We start from the raw sequence: 16323 nt of genomic DNA, 5'->3' as shown, positions 1-16323 counted from the left end.
TCAATTATGCAAAAGAACTCAAGCAATTATACACAATGCTACAAATAATGATGTATCTCAAAATTAGTAAGCAACAATTAAATCCCTCCAGGAACAAGCCATATCAGAAAGTTCAACCCTTAAGACAGAAGATAACTTTAGCATGAGGTGCAGAATTCACCTTACAAAGTACCTAACTCACATAATATCCTTCAAAATTTCTGAAAATTAGCAAATACTCGTAGTTGCATAATACAACCTCCAACACTCATTGGAATCATGAATGACAGAAAAAATTTCCAAGGTGGAAGTAGGGAAACTGAATACACCTGAGACTCAAAATATTGCAATGGACAATGCAACCCCAGTTGATGAGCAAGTGTTTCTCTCCAACTCCCTAATTTCAATGTCCCTTGTAAGCCTTACTCAGACCCACAACTGTCAGCTATCTGCTGACATGGACACACCAACACAGTCCTAGTTGTACCTGTACATTAGTACAGGTACAACTAGGACTGATGAAGAACCTAGCTTGCCAGACTAATTAGAATGAAAGAACATCTTCTTTTTGAACTTTAGAATATTATGTCTTGTCCTTCCAGCTTCCTCAAAATTTTTACTTGATGGTTTATACAAAGTAATCATTGTTTGAATGAATTATAATAAGACTGGCTATAAAAAACTAGTAAACAATATTTATTTTTAACAAAAGTTTATTGACATAATTATTATTGATTCTATAATTATCAATGAATATCAATTTGAAAATATATCCAGAAAAATGTAACTGGCTAATTAATAGTCCACACCAAATTTCCTAACTCTGAATTACATTAGCATATGAAATAAGTTCAACATTAATGAATTATTCTTACTTAATCTAATAACAGTATTATTAAGTAATTCCAACACAAAAAAGATAGTATACCAGTACAATCATTGTCAAATATATTTTTCTATAGAACAAATAATTAGAACTGAAATTGTAGAGGCTATTGGTAGCATCAAATATACTGGGTAATTGGATAAATTTGTACTATCAGATATCATAAGACCTAAGAAGCATATTCATCTGTTACATTTTCCACCATTAAAAAATATGAATGAGGCATCAAAACCTTTTTAAGAAATACAAAGTAACAATAATGCAATATTTGATACCCATTGTCATATTCTACAAAATCTCATTTCATTTAGATGTATTTTCATTCATGAATAGTATTACAGTTAAGACCAAAACACTTTCTAAGACACAAACGTGTGCTATTGATTTTGAAGATTTACCAAATTGGCAATAAATATATGAGAAAACATTTCCCACTGTAAAAGCAGAGGGTAACAAGTTATCAGCCTCCACTTAAAACAAGGATTCTTTTAAAATATATCACAGTACAGAAATGGCCATTCAATGTTGCTCACATTACAAAACAAGGAGATAAAATGAATTATAGATCACAATCATTCCTCTTGGAAAGCAAATATGCCATTTTGTCCGGTCATAAAATTTAGTCCACAAGAACTGGGGTCAACTCACACGTTGATATGAAGCACCCTTGGACAATGTTCCTCCCATGTACACCACATAACACCAAACGAGAAAAACTAAATGATCACTCAAAGAGTTTCCATCACTGAGTCATTCTGCTGACCAAAACTCGAAGCAGATCCCTTTGTTCTGCTGATTGCAGGTGGGGCCAGAGATCAGCTTCCAGAGTTGGCAGTGAATCAGTGTCATGTGACTGGCATGCCATAACTAGTGACTGTAGGAGCAGGAACAAATCTTGGCTCAGAAAGTCCACTATATATTCCAATCATTGCAGATGATGTTGAAATGAAACAGGAATGGTAAAAATCAGAAAAGAGGGAACGTGTATTTTTTTACGTGCACAGTGGATATTTAAAAACATGATATGAAGGAATAACACAACATAAGAATCACCATGCATCTGGCAACCAGTAAACAATTATAGTTGAACTTACAACACTAACTACAGCATTAAACTATCCCCTCGTCACACCAAACTAATTTCCTTACTTATGAAGAGTAACAGTATATTTTTAATGTGTTATTGATGGTCTATTTTCAGAAAAATATACCACAATTCATAATCTCACTCAAATAATTCATGAATAAAACCATAGGCACAGTAATTAAGCCGAAGGCCAGCTTGGTAGGCGATGGTAGAGTTCACTCAGTACTAAGCCCAACAGCATGAGAAATTCACACATCAGAGTAGGGGGGCCAGTTCCTTCCCGTACCGGTTATGGTTTCCTGGGAAGATCTGGTACCCGAAAATCACATAGCTTGGGTGGAGATGCAGGTGCCCAGAGAGGCTTGCCCAGGAATCGAACCCGGATCCTCCAGTCAGTAGTCCAATGCTCTACCCCTGGACTACCATGACCCACAACTCATGAATATTACTAATTAAATTTAAATGCCCCGAAATGCATTTCCAAGTGTTGTGACCAGCAAAATTAACTTGAAAGTTTAAGTTCTCAGATAATTTTATCCTGTACCTCCTTTACATCTCCAATTGTTTATCACACTCAACCAAATGGACAAAAACTTTTGATAGGGAAAATTTTTCCTCAAAACCAATCAAGGAGAAATTATTTACCTTTTCAGACAAAGTAAAAAAAAGATGAATGAATTTTGTTGTTGAATTAATGGATCAAATTTGAACTGTGACAATTTAGGTGGTAAGCAAATAATAAATTCTTTTTGATTGGGATTTTATCAATTTTATGAACAAATATTCCTTTAACATGCATCCTTTGTTTAACACAATATTAAAACAATTAATAAAATGTATCCCAAATGAGCCTGCGTATAAATTTGAACTACCATCCAACACTGCTTAGGCACTTAATCTTCTAAGGGCAAAGCTTGCGTTACTTTGGCACAATGGCCAGTCAAGCATTGCAAAATATGGTGTACAAATAACAAATGTGCCATACTGCTAAAAGAGCAGAAAAATCATTGTGAGGTACTCACTGGGATTATAATTAACAAGGTATTTCAAAACCAAAGGCAGATTACAACATACTTGCCAGGTACTTTTGTCTACATATTTAGCAAGGAACCAATTATTACACACTACAGATATGCCATTGATGACAATAGCACCTCAATATTCTTGTCATGAGTGCTCTCTTTTACTAACATGCCACCTGCAATGATAAAGTTTTCTAAGATTCTTTATATTATTACATAAAGTCAAAGCCTACTATAGCCTAGTCAAAGCCCACCTACATAATGATGACCATTAGTAAATGCACCAGACTTTGAATGGACCTTTATGGTGATTATTTCAACATGAAAAAGATGATAATGCCTGTATGTGCAAAATCATGCATAGGCCTGTACATGACTTTGCATGTACTTCAATAAGTGCATCATTAGATATCTATTATCTATCTATATATGTTTATATTGCCTATTTTCCCCCTCTCCAATGAAACTGCCTACCCTCCTTCCCAAAGAGAAGGCGAGGGGTTTGCAGTCATGGAGAATACTGAGACCCGAGACCCTTTGCTTCGTTATAAGTGCTCCCCCAAACATGGTGGAATATGCATACTTCATCACTGCCAGAATGGGAGGAGAAAACAAGCAATGCTGAGTCAGACGAGAAGCAATGAACATGGATGGAAGTAGGAGCATGGGACCAGGGTTGGCCAGTGAAAAGTTATGCACTTCATTATAGCTGCTTATTAGTATGTAACAATAGTTTTCCACCCACAGCTCATCATTTTATGGAAATAATACCCTAAATAACTAAAATGTTCCATCAAAATCAGTAGGGCCACTTTCACATGTTACTCCAAAGTTAATGATAACTTACATCTTTGTTGCTGGTAGTGTGCAGAACATAGTTGGGGATCAGATAAATGCTAACACTACATTAAAATGACAACAGAAAAAAATTGCATAAAAATGCAATACTAAATTATAGCTCCATTACTTCCTCTTTTCTGTTTGTGCAAGAAATACATATTAAATTTTAAGTTTTATGTGATTTAACACTGAACTTGTGATGTAAATAAATTCAAATTTAAAAACATCTCACAGATAGTAAGCATATGAGATAGATGAAGGTACCCACTGTAAAATAATTTACACAATACCATCATGCAGTAAGTCCCCATTTCAGAACAGTAATGTGCACTAAAATGTTAAATTAAAATTGTAACTAAATTTTTACAATTCTTCTCATTGGTGCGATGGTACCCTATAACCTATCATTTGTATTCAAGTGACAATTGTTGTGAGATTGTTGCACTGGTATGCATGCGCAGATCATTTTATTAAATTTTTTCGAAGTACAGTTTTGCTAAGTCTGGAGATTTTTCCATGAATATTCACAAAATATTCCTGAAAATATAACAGAATTGTAGCTGGTATCAAATAGCATCTTGAGTATGTACTTGTTTGTTTAGGTGCTAAAAAGTATACATTTTTAATTAAAGCTTATTCTGTTTCTTAGGCTGAGACAGGACTCTCTCAAAAATCACTCATAGAAGAGAACCTTCCTTTGAGTATGTTGATTTCATATTGCTTTTTAGGATCCTCCAAATGGGCACGTAAATCACACAGTTATCCAAATTAGTATTATCTTTTTTATGATAATTATATGCATTTTCCTCAATGATTTTTGTAAAAGAACAACTTTTTATGACATAAATATGCAATTATCCTTTCAATTATCAATAAAAGCATACCAAAATTATTGATTATCAAACATCTAATTCTTTATCACTGTCAAATTGAGCTAGTTAGTGTTCTCATTTACCCCTACTAAAAAGAATTTTATTTTGTTTGGGACAGCTTGAAGCTTCTTTATTTATTTTGGGACAGCTTAAAGCTTCAAAATGTGATATTGTCATTTACGGGGGGACTATTTTCAACTCTACTCCCCTCCAGCCTATAAGGTTGCAAGACTGATGGAGTGTTAACAGCTGTGATGCCATGAGATGGTACACAGGTCAGAATATCAATAGATTTCAAATCAAGGTTAATGTTAGCAGCAACTAATATTTCCCCGTGGTTATATGAGGGTAATCCCAAAATAAAGTTCTCTGACTTTTTGGAAATAGAAAGAAATATTCCTCTTCAATAACTGATACATTTTAAAACTTTAAAATTCATCTATTTTACGTGGGTAGGCTGAAAACTAATGCACACATGCTTGTAGACCACAAACAGAATGACCTTCAGAAGCACTCCTGGTGGCATGTGAAAGTAACATTCCCCCTCAACATGCACAGGCAGTGAATAACTGATTGTAGCACTTTTCCCCTTGATAAAATTTATTTTACGACCAGGTTTTGATGCATTATGTCATCATCACCTGATGATGATGTAATACATCGAAACCAGGTCGTAAAATGAATTCTATCAAGTGGAAAAGTACTATGATCAGCTATTCATTATGTTTGACGTCTACCATATCGCACCTGAAGCTACTCAATATGTACCTGCAGGTTTGAGTTCGTTTCATTCATCCAGTGAATTTTGAGAAGCAGAAATACGGATCGTGTTCTAGTGATATGTCAACACAAGTTAAACAGCATGCTGTTGTCGAATTTTTAAATGCCGAATAAGTAACTCTTACTGAGATTTTTCATCATTTAAAGGCTGTCTATAGTGATGATGCTGTTGATAGGTCTAGTGTAAACCCATGGGTAATAATTTTCGTGGTTGCGAGCCTGGAAAAGCCATAATTGTTGATGAAACTTCTTTTGACTATGTTTTGGTATGCTCACCGAGTATATGTGACCAATTTCCTGGAACGAGGGGCAATGGTAAATTCTTCTCAGTATATACTGACTCTAAAACACCTCCAACATTGAGTTTGTGGTGTTAAAGGCAGCCTAGTGCCAATAATCTTGCAACATGACAACACTCGTCCACACACCTCGCGCGCAACTGGAGAGGCTCTGCAAAACCTGATATTCAAACTGATTCCCCCGATCTTGCACCTCGTGATTTTTATTTTTTTCCTCCCTCAAGAGACACCTCAAGGGTAATCATTACACTTCGGACGACGAGGTGAAGGCAGCTGTCAAGTCCTGGATTCGAGAAGAGTCAGAAAATTTTTTCAGTGATGGAATGAAAAAAACTTGTTACACGTTGGGAGAAATGTGTTAGTCTTGACGGTGACTATGTTGAAAAATAAATGTATGATTTTGAAACGTAAGAATTGTACTTTTTGCCCAATTTTGCTATTTGTTTCTGTTTGTGGACTACAAGCATGTGTGCACTAGTTATTAGCCTACCCACGTACATATAATGGCAATTTAGGTTTTTGATTTTTTATAGGCAATGGGACAGTTTTAGTTTGGACGTGCCACACCAGCTTGCTGCCATGTCATTCAGGAAGCATTGAACTTGAACTTTCCCCTTGTCACTGTTGCTTGTAATGGTGATGAAAGCTTGGTACTCCACTACAAACCTGACATCAAACAGCAATCACATGAGGGGCAGCATTCCTCACTGCCCAAGCAGCGACAATGCAAAGAAACAGTCTACCAGCAAAATATGATAACTGCATTTTGAGTTTTAACAGGGTTTTGTCGGTCAGCTTCAGGGCTTCTAAAACCATAATAAACACTGATACAGAAAGTACCATTTGCTTCATAAATTTGAAGAACATTTGGCCAGAGGGTACTTCAGCAACAATGAGAAAGATGAGGTCCTGTGTATCCTCAATTAAAATGGCAGCATGCTCGAAAGACATGAGCAAACAAATACTTCTCCAATGCCTGAGAATCCATCACCTGTATTGGTGATTCAGTTGTAAAATAGAGGAATGTTCAAGCTTTTAAATCATGTATCAATCATTAAAAATGAACCATTCTTTCTTTCTCTAAAAAATTGAGACCTTAATTTTGAGATTACCCTGGTAACAATGTAACCACAGTAGACACATTAAAAATGTTCATTTATCTATAAGGTTTGCAAGCCTGAGTCTTTTTAAAGACATAAATTAGAATTCCTAATCAAAATGACTAACTCTTTCTCCTATGAGAAAAATTAGTTGTAGCGTGCCTTCTACAGAAGCATGAAAACCATCTCAAGTGTATGGCAACTGCCATGCAATATAATTTCTCACTTAAAATTCAACTCTCACTGCAACCCCAAATGCTATTTCATACATAACGGAAACATTTGGTTACTGTTTTAATGTCGTTACAGTGAGGAGAGGGATAAACATTACCTTTTTTGACAAACTACATGCCACTGCGAATTTTAGGAATATAAAACTAAAAAAACGGCTAATTCTGATTAAAAGTTATGGACTCCAAATATATAAATAACCTTAAAATGGCCTTTGAATTATACCACAGAATCATTAAACAATAGGGTAAGACTCCAGCTTTCAATAAATTTGGTGCCAAATACATTATTCACATGACTTAAGACCTACCATAGCAATCAGAACATGTGTCCAACAATGGGAAAATGAAAAAAACTTATGAGAATTAAATGTTGCCAGTCATAAAATAATGAAAATGCAATTATGGAAATACCATGGACCTTGCAGAAAAATCATCCAAGTATCTTAGATAAGTTAACATGGAATACACTACACTAGAAATGCCAATTACCAATCTTATGACAAAACTAACCAAACATACCAGTTTGATGAGCACCAGAGTCATCACCTTCATTCCCTGCCCATGCATATTTTTCTAACACTCTTGCCAGGTTAGGCGAAAGACGCTGGGGTGTAGGTTGCAAAACCAGCAACAGTAGCACTCTTGTAACTTCACAACGACACTGCATGTCTCGGTATGAGCCAACACCCGGGCCGCTGTGTTCAGACATGCAACCATATTTGGCCAAGGAGGCCATTTCATTGAAAACACCAAGGGCACCATCATAATCTCCTTTACATGGCGATAGAAAGATTATCATACATATATTACTAATAAAGTCAGATGTCCACCTTAAAATGTATGCTGATACTGAGTTGCCAAAGATAATTGCTCCAAAAAATATTGACACATGAAACATTAAATAAAATTAGCTGGCAGTGAAGGTTGATTTAGGCTTTGAGCATAGAAAATGTGCCTAAAGGGAAGTGGATCACTGAGCTGCATTTTTTATCGCATCATGTAAGATAATGAGTCAATGAATTACGATTTTTACAATTAATAGACATACGATTCCTCGTATATTCAGGGTGCGGAGCTTAAATCCGGACAAGCACGTGTTTCCTCGATTGAGATTTCCTCGCCGGGTAAGCAAAACCTTTCCCAGACTTCTCCAAAGCATTATACTTAGCCACAATACGGTAAACAGTTGTCCTGGGGTACTAGAAGAACCAAACTATTTCGAAATATAATGCCCAGCAAAAAATAGCCGATCTTCAATTGTACTCCGCACTTATAGGTAACATCTCGACCAGTTTGAGGTTATGACTGTTTACTAGATGCCTATAGCTTTCAAGAACGCCAATTGTGACCTCCAGTGGAACTATGATATGGTGGGAAATTCAAATTGAAACTTGTTTGGATTTAAGTGCTGCACCCTCTAAATACAAGTAATTCCTAGAGAAACCTTGGTACAACATTATGAAATTGACCTCACTTATATTACCAGATAGAGAAATTATAGAAAACCAAAAAACATGGTACCAACCCAAACGTATTTTGCATGATGCCAGGTACCCTAGAGCGTTACGACAAAGAGGAGGGCTGTGCCTCAGCAAGGCCGAAGCCGCAGCAAACTGTTCCGCAGCTTCAGCTGGGCGGTCTAATTCCTCAAGAGCACTGCCTAACTCTAAGCGAAGAGCAGCTGCTGGTCCACCCTGGCCAGATTCAGTGTGCAGCTTTATCGCACTATTGTAGCAACTTATGGCTGCCTAAGGAATCAAAGAGCAGTTACCATTAGAGAATTTAGGCGAAAAGAAAAAGGAAAATCTGTTCAGAAGACTTCATAGGTGTTAAATTATTGACAAACTAAGGAATGTTTTAAATAAAAATTCAACCAATTATTGGGTAATAGAAGGGATTTATAAGAATGCAAGTATGTACATAACTTTCAAGTATCACTAAAAGTTTATGGCAGCTGACAAATCCAATGACAATTGTAATGTTACTACAAATAGTATTAATTTAAAAATTTTAACTTAATAGGTATGGATAAAATATTTAAAAGATTATGTGAACATTAAATATAATAGCCTGATTTCACTAGTATAGCTGAAAAACAGTATCTAAAACATTATCATAATTCCAATACAGATAATTTGTATTCCACAAACAATTTCATAGAAAGGAATCACTTAAAAGAAAATTTATAATTTGTTTCCTTTGTTTTGCATGCAATGCCTCATATGTTTATTATTTATAAAAACCTCACAGTATTCATGGTTGTGTTCAATGAAATGGAATAATGATGGTGAACAATTAAGCAATCACACCTCCATAGTTTAATATTGTGCGTGACCATAAAATAACATTCAGCATGCTTCATACATGAATGAAATGTTCTGCACAGAAAAAGATGAGACTGGTCTTTCTAAACACAAACTGTTAGGTGGATCACGAACAGTGAGGTGTCACTTTTTAGCGGCATCTGTAGGAGGTAAAATAACACCACGCTTGTGGCCCTATCTCAAATCGCCTCCTTACAACAGCAATTCTTGCCTGAGCTTGCTGTACCAATTCTTAGGTCGGTAAGAATGAACGTGTTAGAAAAGCAGCAGGTGTTCAGGAAATTTTGTTTTAAACTTGAGAAAAGTAAAACTGAAGCTTAAGCGATGATTCAGGAGGTATTAAGCAATGAATCTATGAGTCACTAGACATCAAAGCCCAGTCTTCACAATGGAAGGGGCCATCTTTCCCACAACCCAAAAAAGCTCTGATGTCGCAATCAAACATGAAGGTGATGTTGATACTTTTCTCGAATGGGAAAGAATTATTCACTAAGAATACGTCCCCAAAAGACAAACAGTAATGGGCAATACTATAGAGAGGTTATGAGAAGGTTAAGAAGGATACTACCTTGATCAAAAAGTTCCCGGAATAACCACCGTGTGGCGCTCCCATCGTTCCGATTTGAGTTCTGTTTTTTTTGTTAAATTGGTACATCTGTTATTGATATTCCCTTTAAATCTTAGTGTCATAACTTGACATTTGCAAAAGTTACGTAGCCAAGAGTACATCTATCTCTGTGTGTGTTGGCGATTTTTTACAATTTCAGAAATGGATTTAAATTTGCAACAACGAACTTGTATTAAATTTTGCGTAAAAAACGGATTTAGTGGCGCACGGACGTTGGAAATGTTGGAAAAGTGTTTCGGCAACGATTCTCTAAAAAAAACGGTCGTTTACCAGTGGCACGAGCGGTTCAGAAGTGGTCGTGAGTCAATCGAAGATGATGAACGCAGTGGCAGACCATCGACATCGAAAGTCGGTGAAAAAATTGATAAAGTAAAAGAAATGTTGGTCAATAACCGCAAATGAACCATCAGAGAAATAGCGGAGGACTTGAACATTGCCTATGGATCCGCCCAAGACATTGTGGTTAATGATTTGGGTTTCCGTCGTGTAGCAGCAAAGTTGGTGCCGAAAGACCTCAATTTCATGCAAAAAAGAGACCGTGTTGACGTCGCAAAAGACATGATTTGCGAGGCTGAATCCGATCCCACATTCATCAAAAGGATCATTACTGGAGACGAGACGTGGGTTTATGAGTACGACACGCAATCCAGACATCAGGCAAGTGAATGGCGTTCACCAAATGAGCCGAGACCAAAAAAACCATGTCGTTTTCAGTCAAAAAAGAAGGCAATGCTGACGGTTTTCATGGATTACAACGGTGTAGTGCATCATGAATTTTTGCCAGAAGGCCAGACAGTAAACAAAGAGTATTATTTGGGCGTTATGAGACGTTTGCGTGAAGCAATTCGCCGAAAGAGACCAGAAATGTGGGCAGAAAACTCGTGGGTTTTGCACCATGATAACGCACCGTCGCACAGTGCTATCATTATTCGTAATTTTTTGACGAAAAATGCAACAAATACCATCCAACAGCCACCGAATTCACCTGATTTGGCTCCCTGTGACTTCTTTCTGTTCAATCGAGTTAAAAAACCATTACGGGGAACGCGTTTTAGCAGCCGAGAGGAAGTAATGGAAAAATCGCAGGAAGCACTGATGGACATACCGAAAACCGAATATAAAAAATGTTTCGAGGATTGGATCAAGCGCTGACATAAGTGTGTTGCAGTCAATGGGGATTACTTTGAAGGGGACAATATAGATTTAGATGAATAAACTTGTATTTTTAATTTTCTGAATAAATTCCGGGAAATTTTTGATCAAGGTAGTACATAAAATTTCTGAGCAGGAGATACTTGGTACTGCAAAATGAGCAAAAATAAATTTCTAGATTTTGATTACTTGATTTATTTGAGTGAGTCAAGAGATACAGATAACACATTATGTAAATATACACAATAAATAAAAATGTCTAATGAATATTTTTAATTTGACAATGAAAGTGGTTACAGGCAAAGAACGTGAAAAAATTAATTGTTAATAACCCATTGACAATATCCATACATGGAAATAAGATAAGAATTCTTCCATTATAGGCAACCTATAACAGATTTTGAATTACCTTTATACAAACATTTATAAACATGGGAATGTGGAGGGCTAGAGCATTAGATTATTAACCAGAGGGCCCTGGTTTGATTCCTGGGGACACATCTGGGCACCCAGATGTGTCCCCAGGCTGCCCCCAAGTTGCGTGATTTTTTGGATAGCAGGTCTTCCTGGGAAACTATAGCTTGTACAGGGAAAGGAACCGGCCCCCCTTCCCTAATAATGTGTGCATTTTACTCATTATTGGACTTTGCATTGGGTGATCCTATCAAACCAACCTTTGGGTTGATAACTATGGTTTGGTTATATGTACATACAACCCACATTTTTACTTGGTTCAATCTTTATGCATGAATCACAACTGCTTTGCACTCCTGGCACCCCTGCCTCCATCGCACTTTCCTATGGAACTTCATGCCATGCCAAGTATGCAAAACTTTGTTCACTAAAAACTAATGCCATTTAACAGATGAAACAGAAAAATGAACATTTTGGAATACATTTAATTTTTGCATGAGTTTTTAAATCCAGAAATTAAAAGTCCTCACATCACATACCACTGCTTTCCAATCCTGAATCACTATCAACTACCCAGAAGATCATTCCCAATCACGTTGTCAGTTGATTATTATAACAGTCTATCGATTTCTCCCTCCCTATGACTAGACTACTAGACACCATATACACTGAGATTACAAATGACCTGGTGTATATCTGCTAGTATCATTCTATCATTATTCTGCTTTATATTTACTATCCCAAATTTTCTGTTTAAACAATAGATTCCACTTGTCTGCTATCCTTTTCTTCACTACAAATTTCACTACAAACTACCAACCAGGTAGCCTTACTCTTCCTTCTACCTGCTGCATACACAATTAGTAACATAACTTTTCCTTCATGTCTTGTTTCATATTTTTTAAAAGTGGCATATTCACATTAACAGCAGCTTCAAAAGAGATTGACACTTTGCTATCTGATCAATGAGGAGAAATTATGGCAGAGACAACCTTTGTCCATCTTCAATCTTTTTATCTACATGGCCTTATCAAGAGCAATCATCATTACTCCCTTCAATACAGCTAGCTCTAAGAAACACTGGAATCTTCAAGTCATTCCACCACCATTCTCCAGGAAGGTCATTTCTTTATGACTGATAATTTTTGCTATTTCAACTTTGGAACGTAGTAACATATGATGGGAGAGGTGAGACTTGATAAAATGAGTATGATTTTGGAATTAAAAATGACAGTTAGGAAATTTTTTTTGCATAAAATATGTTTAACATTAAATCACACCTTCAAAAGCAACATTCCATGAAAGTCCACATGAAAAATACCTGTAGATATGAAGATACCAAGATATTAGGGTAATTAATAAATTTTGGAACAGCCTTATAATTTAAGACACAAGCTAATGAATTATAATTAAGAAGAAATTAGGGATAATTAATACATAGAGGTAGCTAGGAATGGAAATGAGATAGTGTATTCAACAGTATACAAATAACCAATAGATCTTACAGGATAGTAGGTAAGCCAAAGAAAATAATTTGGACCGAAGACATTATTAATGGAGCTGAAGTGATCATGGGAAAGTGGAACTAATCCATGGAAGAACTAAGCAGTAAAGATTAAGAGTTCAGCTATCTTTCTTAGCTATATAACAGGGTATGTGATCTGAATAAGTCAAGAAGAATAATATATAAAATATTAAAAAGTAAGTTTTGGGAAAATGAAGGCATTACAAATAATTGGAATACAATATTCCATACTGAAAGGTTATAGAGAAAATAGAAGACTTTTTTTTGGACATATTTGTGATATTGATGAGGGAGGAATTAGGCCTGAAGACATCATCAGAAAAGAGCTAAGCAGCAGCAGGCGAAGATTATAGTACCATATACTAATTTTCTATACGGCCAAGTGCATTCACAATAAGAAAGACAAAAGAGACTACAAGGCAGGGCAATGAACAACTTTGTTGATGATCAATTCAAGGGCTAATGAATCTTTGGTTTCCAGCCAGTTAAGGCATTTTTGCCAATTTTGAGGACAATAAAGGATAAATAACTGTAGTATGGGAGAGGAATAAATCGAAATTGAAACTAAACAACTTGGCTTTTCCACATAGAATGGAATTTACTACATGGAAAAGCCTAGTGGTTTAGGCTCAATTTCAATATAAAGATTTTCGACCAAGTGATGCCGGAAACTGTTTTATGTGGAATAAATCGTAAATAAATGAAATAGAACTAAGTTGAAAGCAAAAATTAGAGCATGGGGAGCAAACCAAATTTTCAGGTAGTAATATGTAAGAGATATTAGCTAAAGTTGTTCTCAGGATCATAAACAAAAGGATAAAGAGTAGGGCAAATGATTACTTAGGGGATGATCAGTTTGGGTTTAGGAAGGGGAGAGGTACGCATGATGCCATGGCAGTAATGAGATTATTAATCGAGAGGAATATAGAACACCACCAGGAGGTATTTGTCTGTTTCGTAGATTTCAAAAAGCATTTGATAGAGTGGATTGGGAAAAACTAATGAGTATATTGCAGAAAATAGGAATAGATAGGAGGGAAAGGAGGCTAATCCGCAACCTGTACATGTCTCAGACTGCTCAAGTGCTAGTGGGTAACATGGAGTCCAGTTGGGCAGTGTTAGGAAGAGGTCTAAGGCAGGGTTGCCCATTATCACCATTGCTGTTCAACCTGTATGCAGAGGAAATGATCCAAGAGGCATGGGAAGAGCTGGAGGTAGGAATGAAAGTGGGCGGGGAATTCGTAAAATCAGTTAGGTTTGCTGATGACCAAGCTTTAGTTTGTCAGTCAGCCAAGGGGTTGCAAGCATTGCTGAGTGAATTGGAAATTCACAGGTATGGGATGAGAATCAATATTAATAAAACAAAGGTTATACGATTCTCTAGAAAGAAAAAGGCTAAGCTAAAAATTAAAATAGGAGGGCAAAAACTAGAGCAAGTAGAACAGTTTACGTATCTTGGAAGTGTTTTGGACCAACACGGTCAAAGTAGTAGGGACGTAAGGAGAAGAATTGCACTAGGCAAAGAGGCTTTCACAAGGAGGAGGGAGTTGATGAGAGGGACGTTGAGTAAGGACATTAAGAAAAGACTCATAAAAACTTTGATATGGAGCGTAGCTATGTATGGTGCGGAAATGTGGCCATTGAAGCAGGAGGGTAGACGTAGATTGGAGGCTTTCGAAATATGGGTTTGGAGAAGAATGGAGAGGGTGTAACGGACAGAGAAGAAAACAAATGAGAAAGTACTTGGTATGGTGAGCGAAGAGAGGGGTTTGTTGGGAGAAATCCTATGGAGACAGGAAAAGTGGATGAAGGCGGTATTGACCAGCAGTGGGATGTTGAAGACTGATAGAGGGGAGAATGTAAGGCAAATGAGGAAAGGGAAGGAACAGGATAGGGATGTGGGACGGGGTGAAGGGAGGAAGAAAGTACTCAGAGATGAAGAGGGGTTTGATGTTGGATTGATATTGGATTTTGCATTTTGTTAGGCATCGCAAAATATTTATTTAGTAGCTGGGTCCATCCAAAAACCTACCAAAACCGGTAGATTACCTAATAAATAAATAAATATGTAAGAATATTGGCGTAAAGATATAGAAATTTAAAAGAACTTTAAGCAAAAGAATAATTTAAAAAGAGAAGAGGGCACATGCGTATGGTGAGTGGGACTGCATTGTTCCAAAATTTGTTTCATACGGAAAGACAAAGGATGTAAATTGGTGACTTGTATGTCACACTATGTATGGAATGTAAACACTAGAAGAATGAAGAGGTTAAGATGGAGAGCGATAAGGAGAAACGACGTTGTGGGTAGGATTGTGGAAGAAAAGATGTTCTGACAGTATTGGGAAAATTTGGTAAAGGAGGCATTGTGAGATTGAGAGTTATGAAGGATAAGGAAATGCTTGGCACATATGATGACAAAAAATAACAGGGTCAAAATATTGCTGTATTTTTAGCATTGGAGAAATGCTACCGAAGTTTATGACAGGCGTTGAAGTGTTAGAAACCATGCAAAACGTAAAGGAAGAAATGACATGAATGCATTATTCAATTCATCTCCTACATGTACCACTTGTACCTGTAAGTGCTCATCAAAGCTGGGGCAACGTAAACTATGGTTCCTTTTCTCAGCTTCCAGAAACAGGCGAGCACCCTTCACCAAAGCTGCTATTTCTCCACAAGGATTTCCTAACTTTTGTTCGCACCGAGCAACAGCTAAACAACAATATCCAGAATATTGTGGCTGACCTTCACTTTGCAAGTTCTTCGCTAACGCTCCTAAAATGTATGAATGTGATATTGCTTAATATAAACTTGACAGGCTGATTTATTTATTAATGTTACAGCATGTAATAAGACATGCGTATTAACAGAGCCAAATATGATTTGCTAACTCACCAAATTGCTCACTTGCTTCCTTGACGTTAGGGTTTCTTAAAAATCGCCTGCAAAAGAATAATGCAGTTAGTAAACAAATGATACACCCATTACCCTAACGTAGAGTCACAATGGAATAAATGTCCATGGAAATGATTTTTACAAATTGAAAAACTCTAGCAATGGCAGCTGACTTAAATGCTTACTTTTTCAATTTGCTAGATATTGCCCTGTACTGCCCTAGAAAATCTCCAATTCCACCTCCGCCATCCGTCATTTTCACCACCAGCACCCAGCGCGCTCTT

The 16323-nt window shown here is 36.6% G+C and overlaps 1 protein-coding gene across 1 annotated transcript; it reads right to left on the bottom strand.

Annotated features, from left to right (window-relative positions):
- Positions 1-661: 661 nt before the first annotated feature.
- Hap40 (Huntingtin-associated protein 40 kDa) lies at positions 662-16310 on the bottom strand. Its single transcript, XM_071588501.1, has 6 exons — positions 16225-16310; positions 16040-16086; positions 15720-15919; positions 8624-8846; positions 7618-7869; positions 662-1777 (listed from the first exon to the last, which is right to left on the bottom strand). Exons 1-6 carry the CDS (start codon positions 16293-16295, stop codon positions 1608-1610), a joined length of 963 nt encoding a protein of 320 aa, XP_071444602.1. The 5' UTR covers positions 16296-16310; the 3' UTR covers positions 662-1607.
- Between the last annotated feature and the right edge of the window lie 13 nt (positions 16311-16323).

This window comes from Hetaerina americana, unplaced genomic scaffold, assembly GCF_022747635.1.
Source record: "Hetaerina americana unplaced genomic scaffold, ioHetAmer1.1.p SCAF_3, whole genome shotgun sequence".
NCBI lineage: Eukaryota > Metazoa > Arthropoda > Insecta > Odonata > Calopterygidae > Hetaerina > Hetaerina americana.
This window is presented reverse-complemented; position numbering and strand designations above follow the sequence as displayed.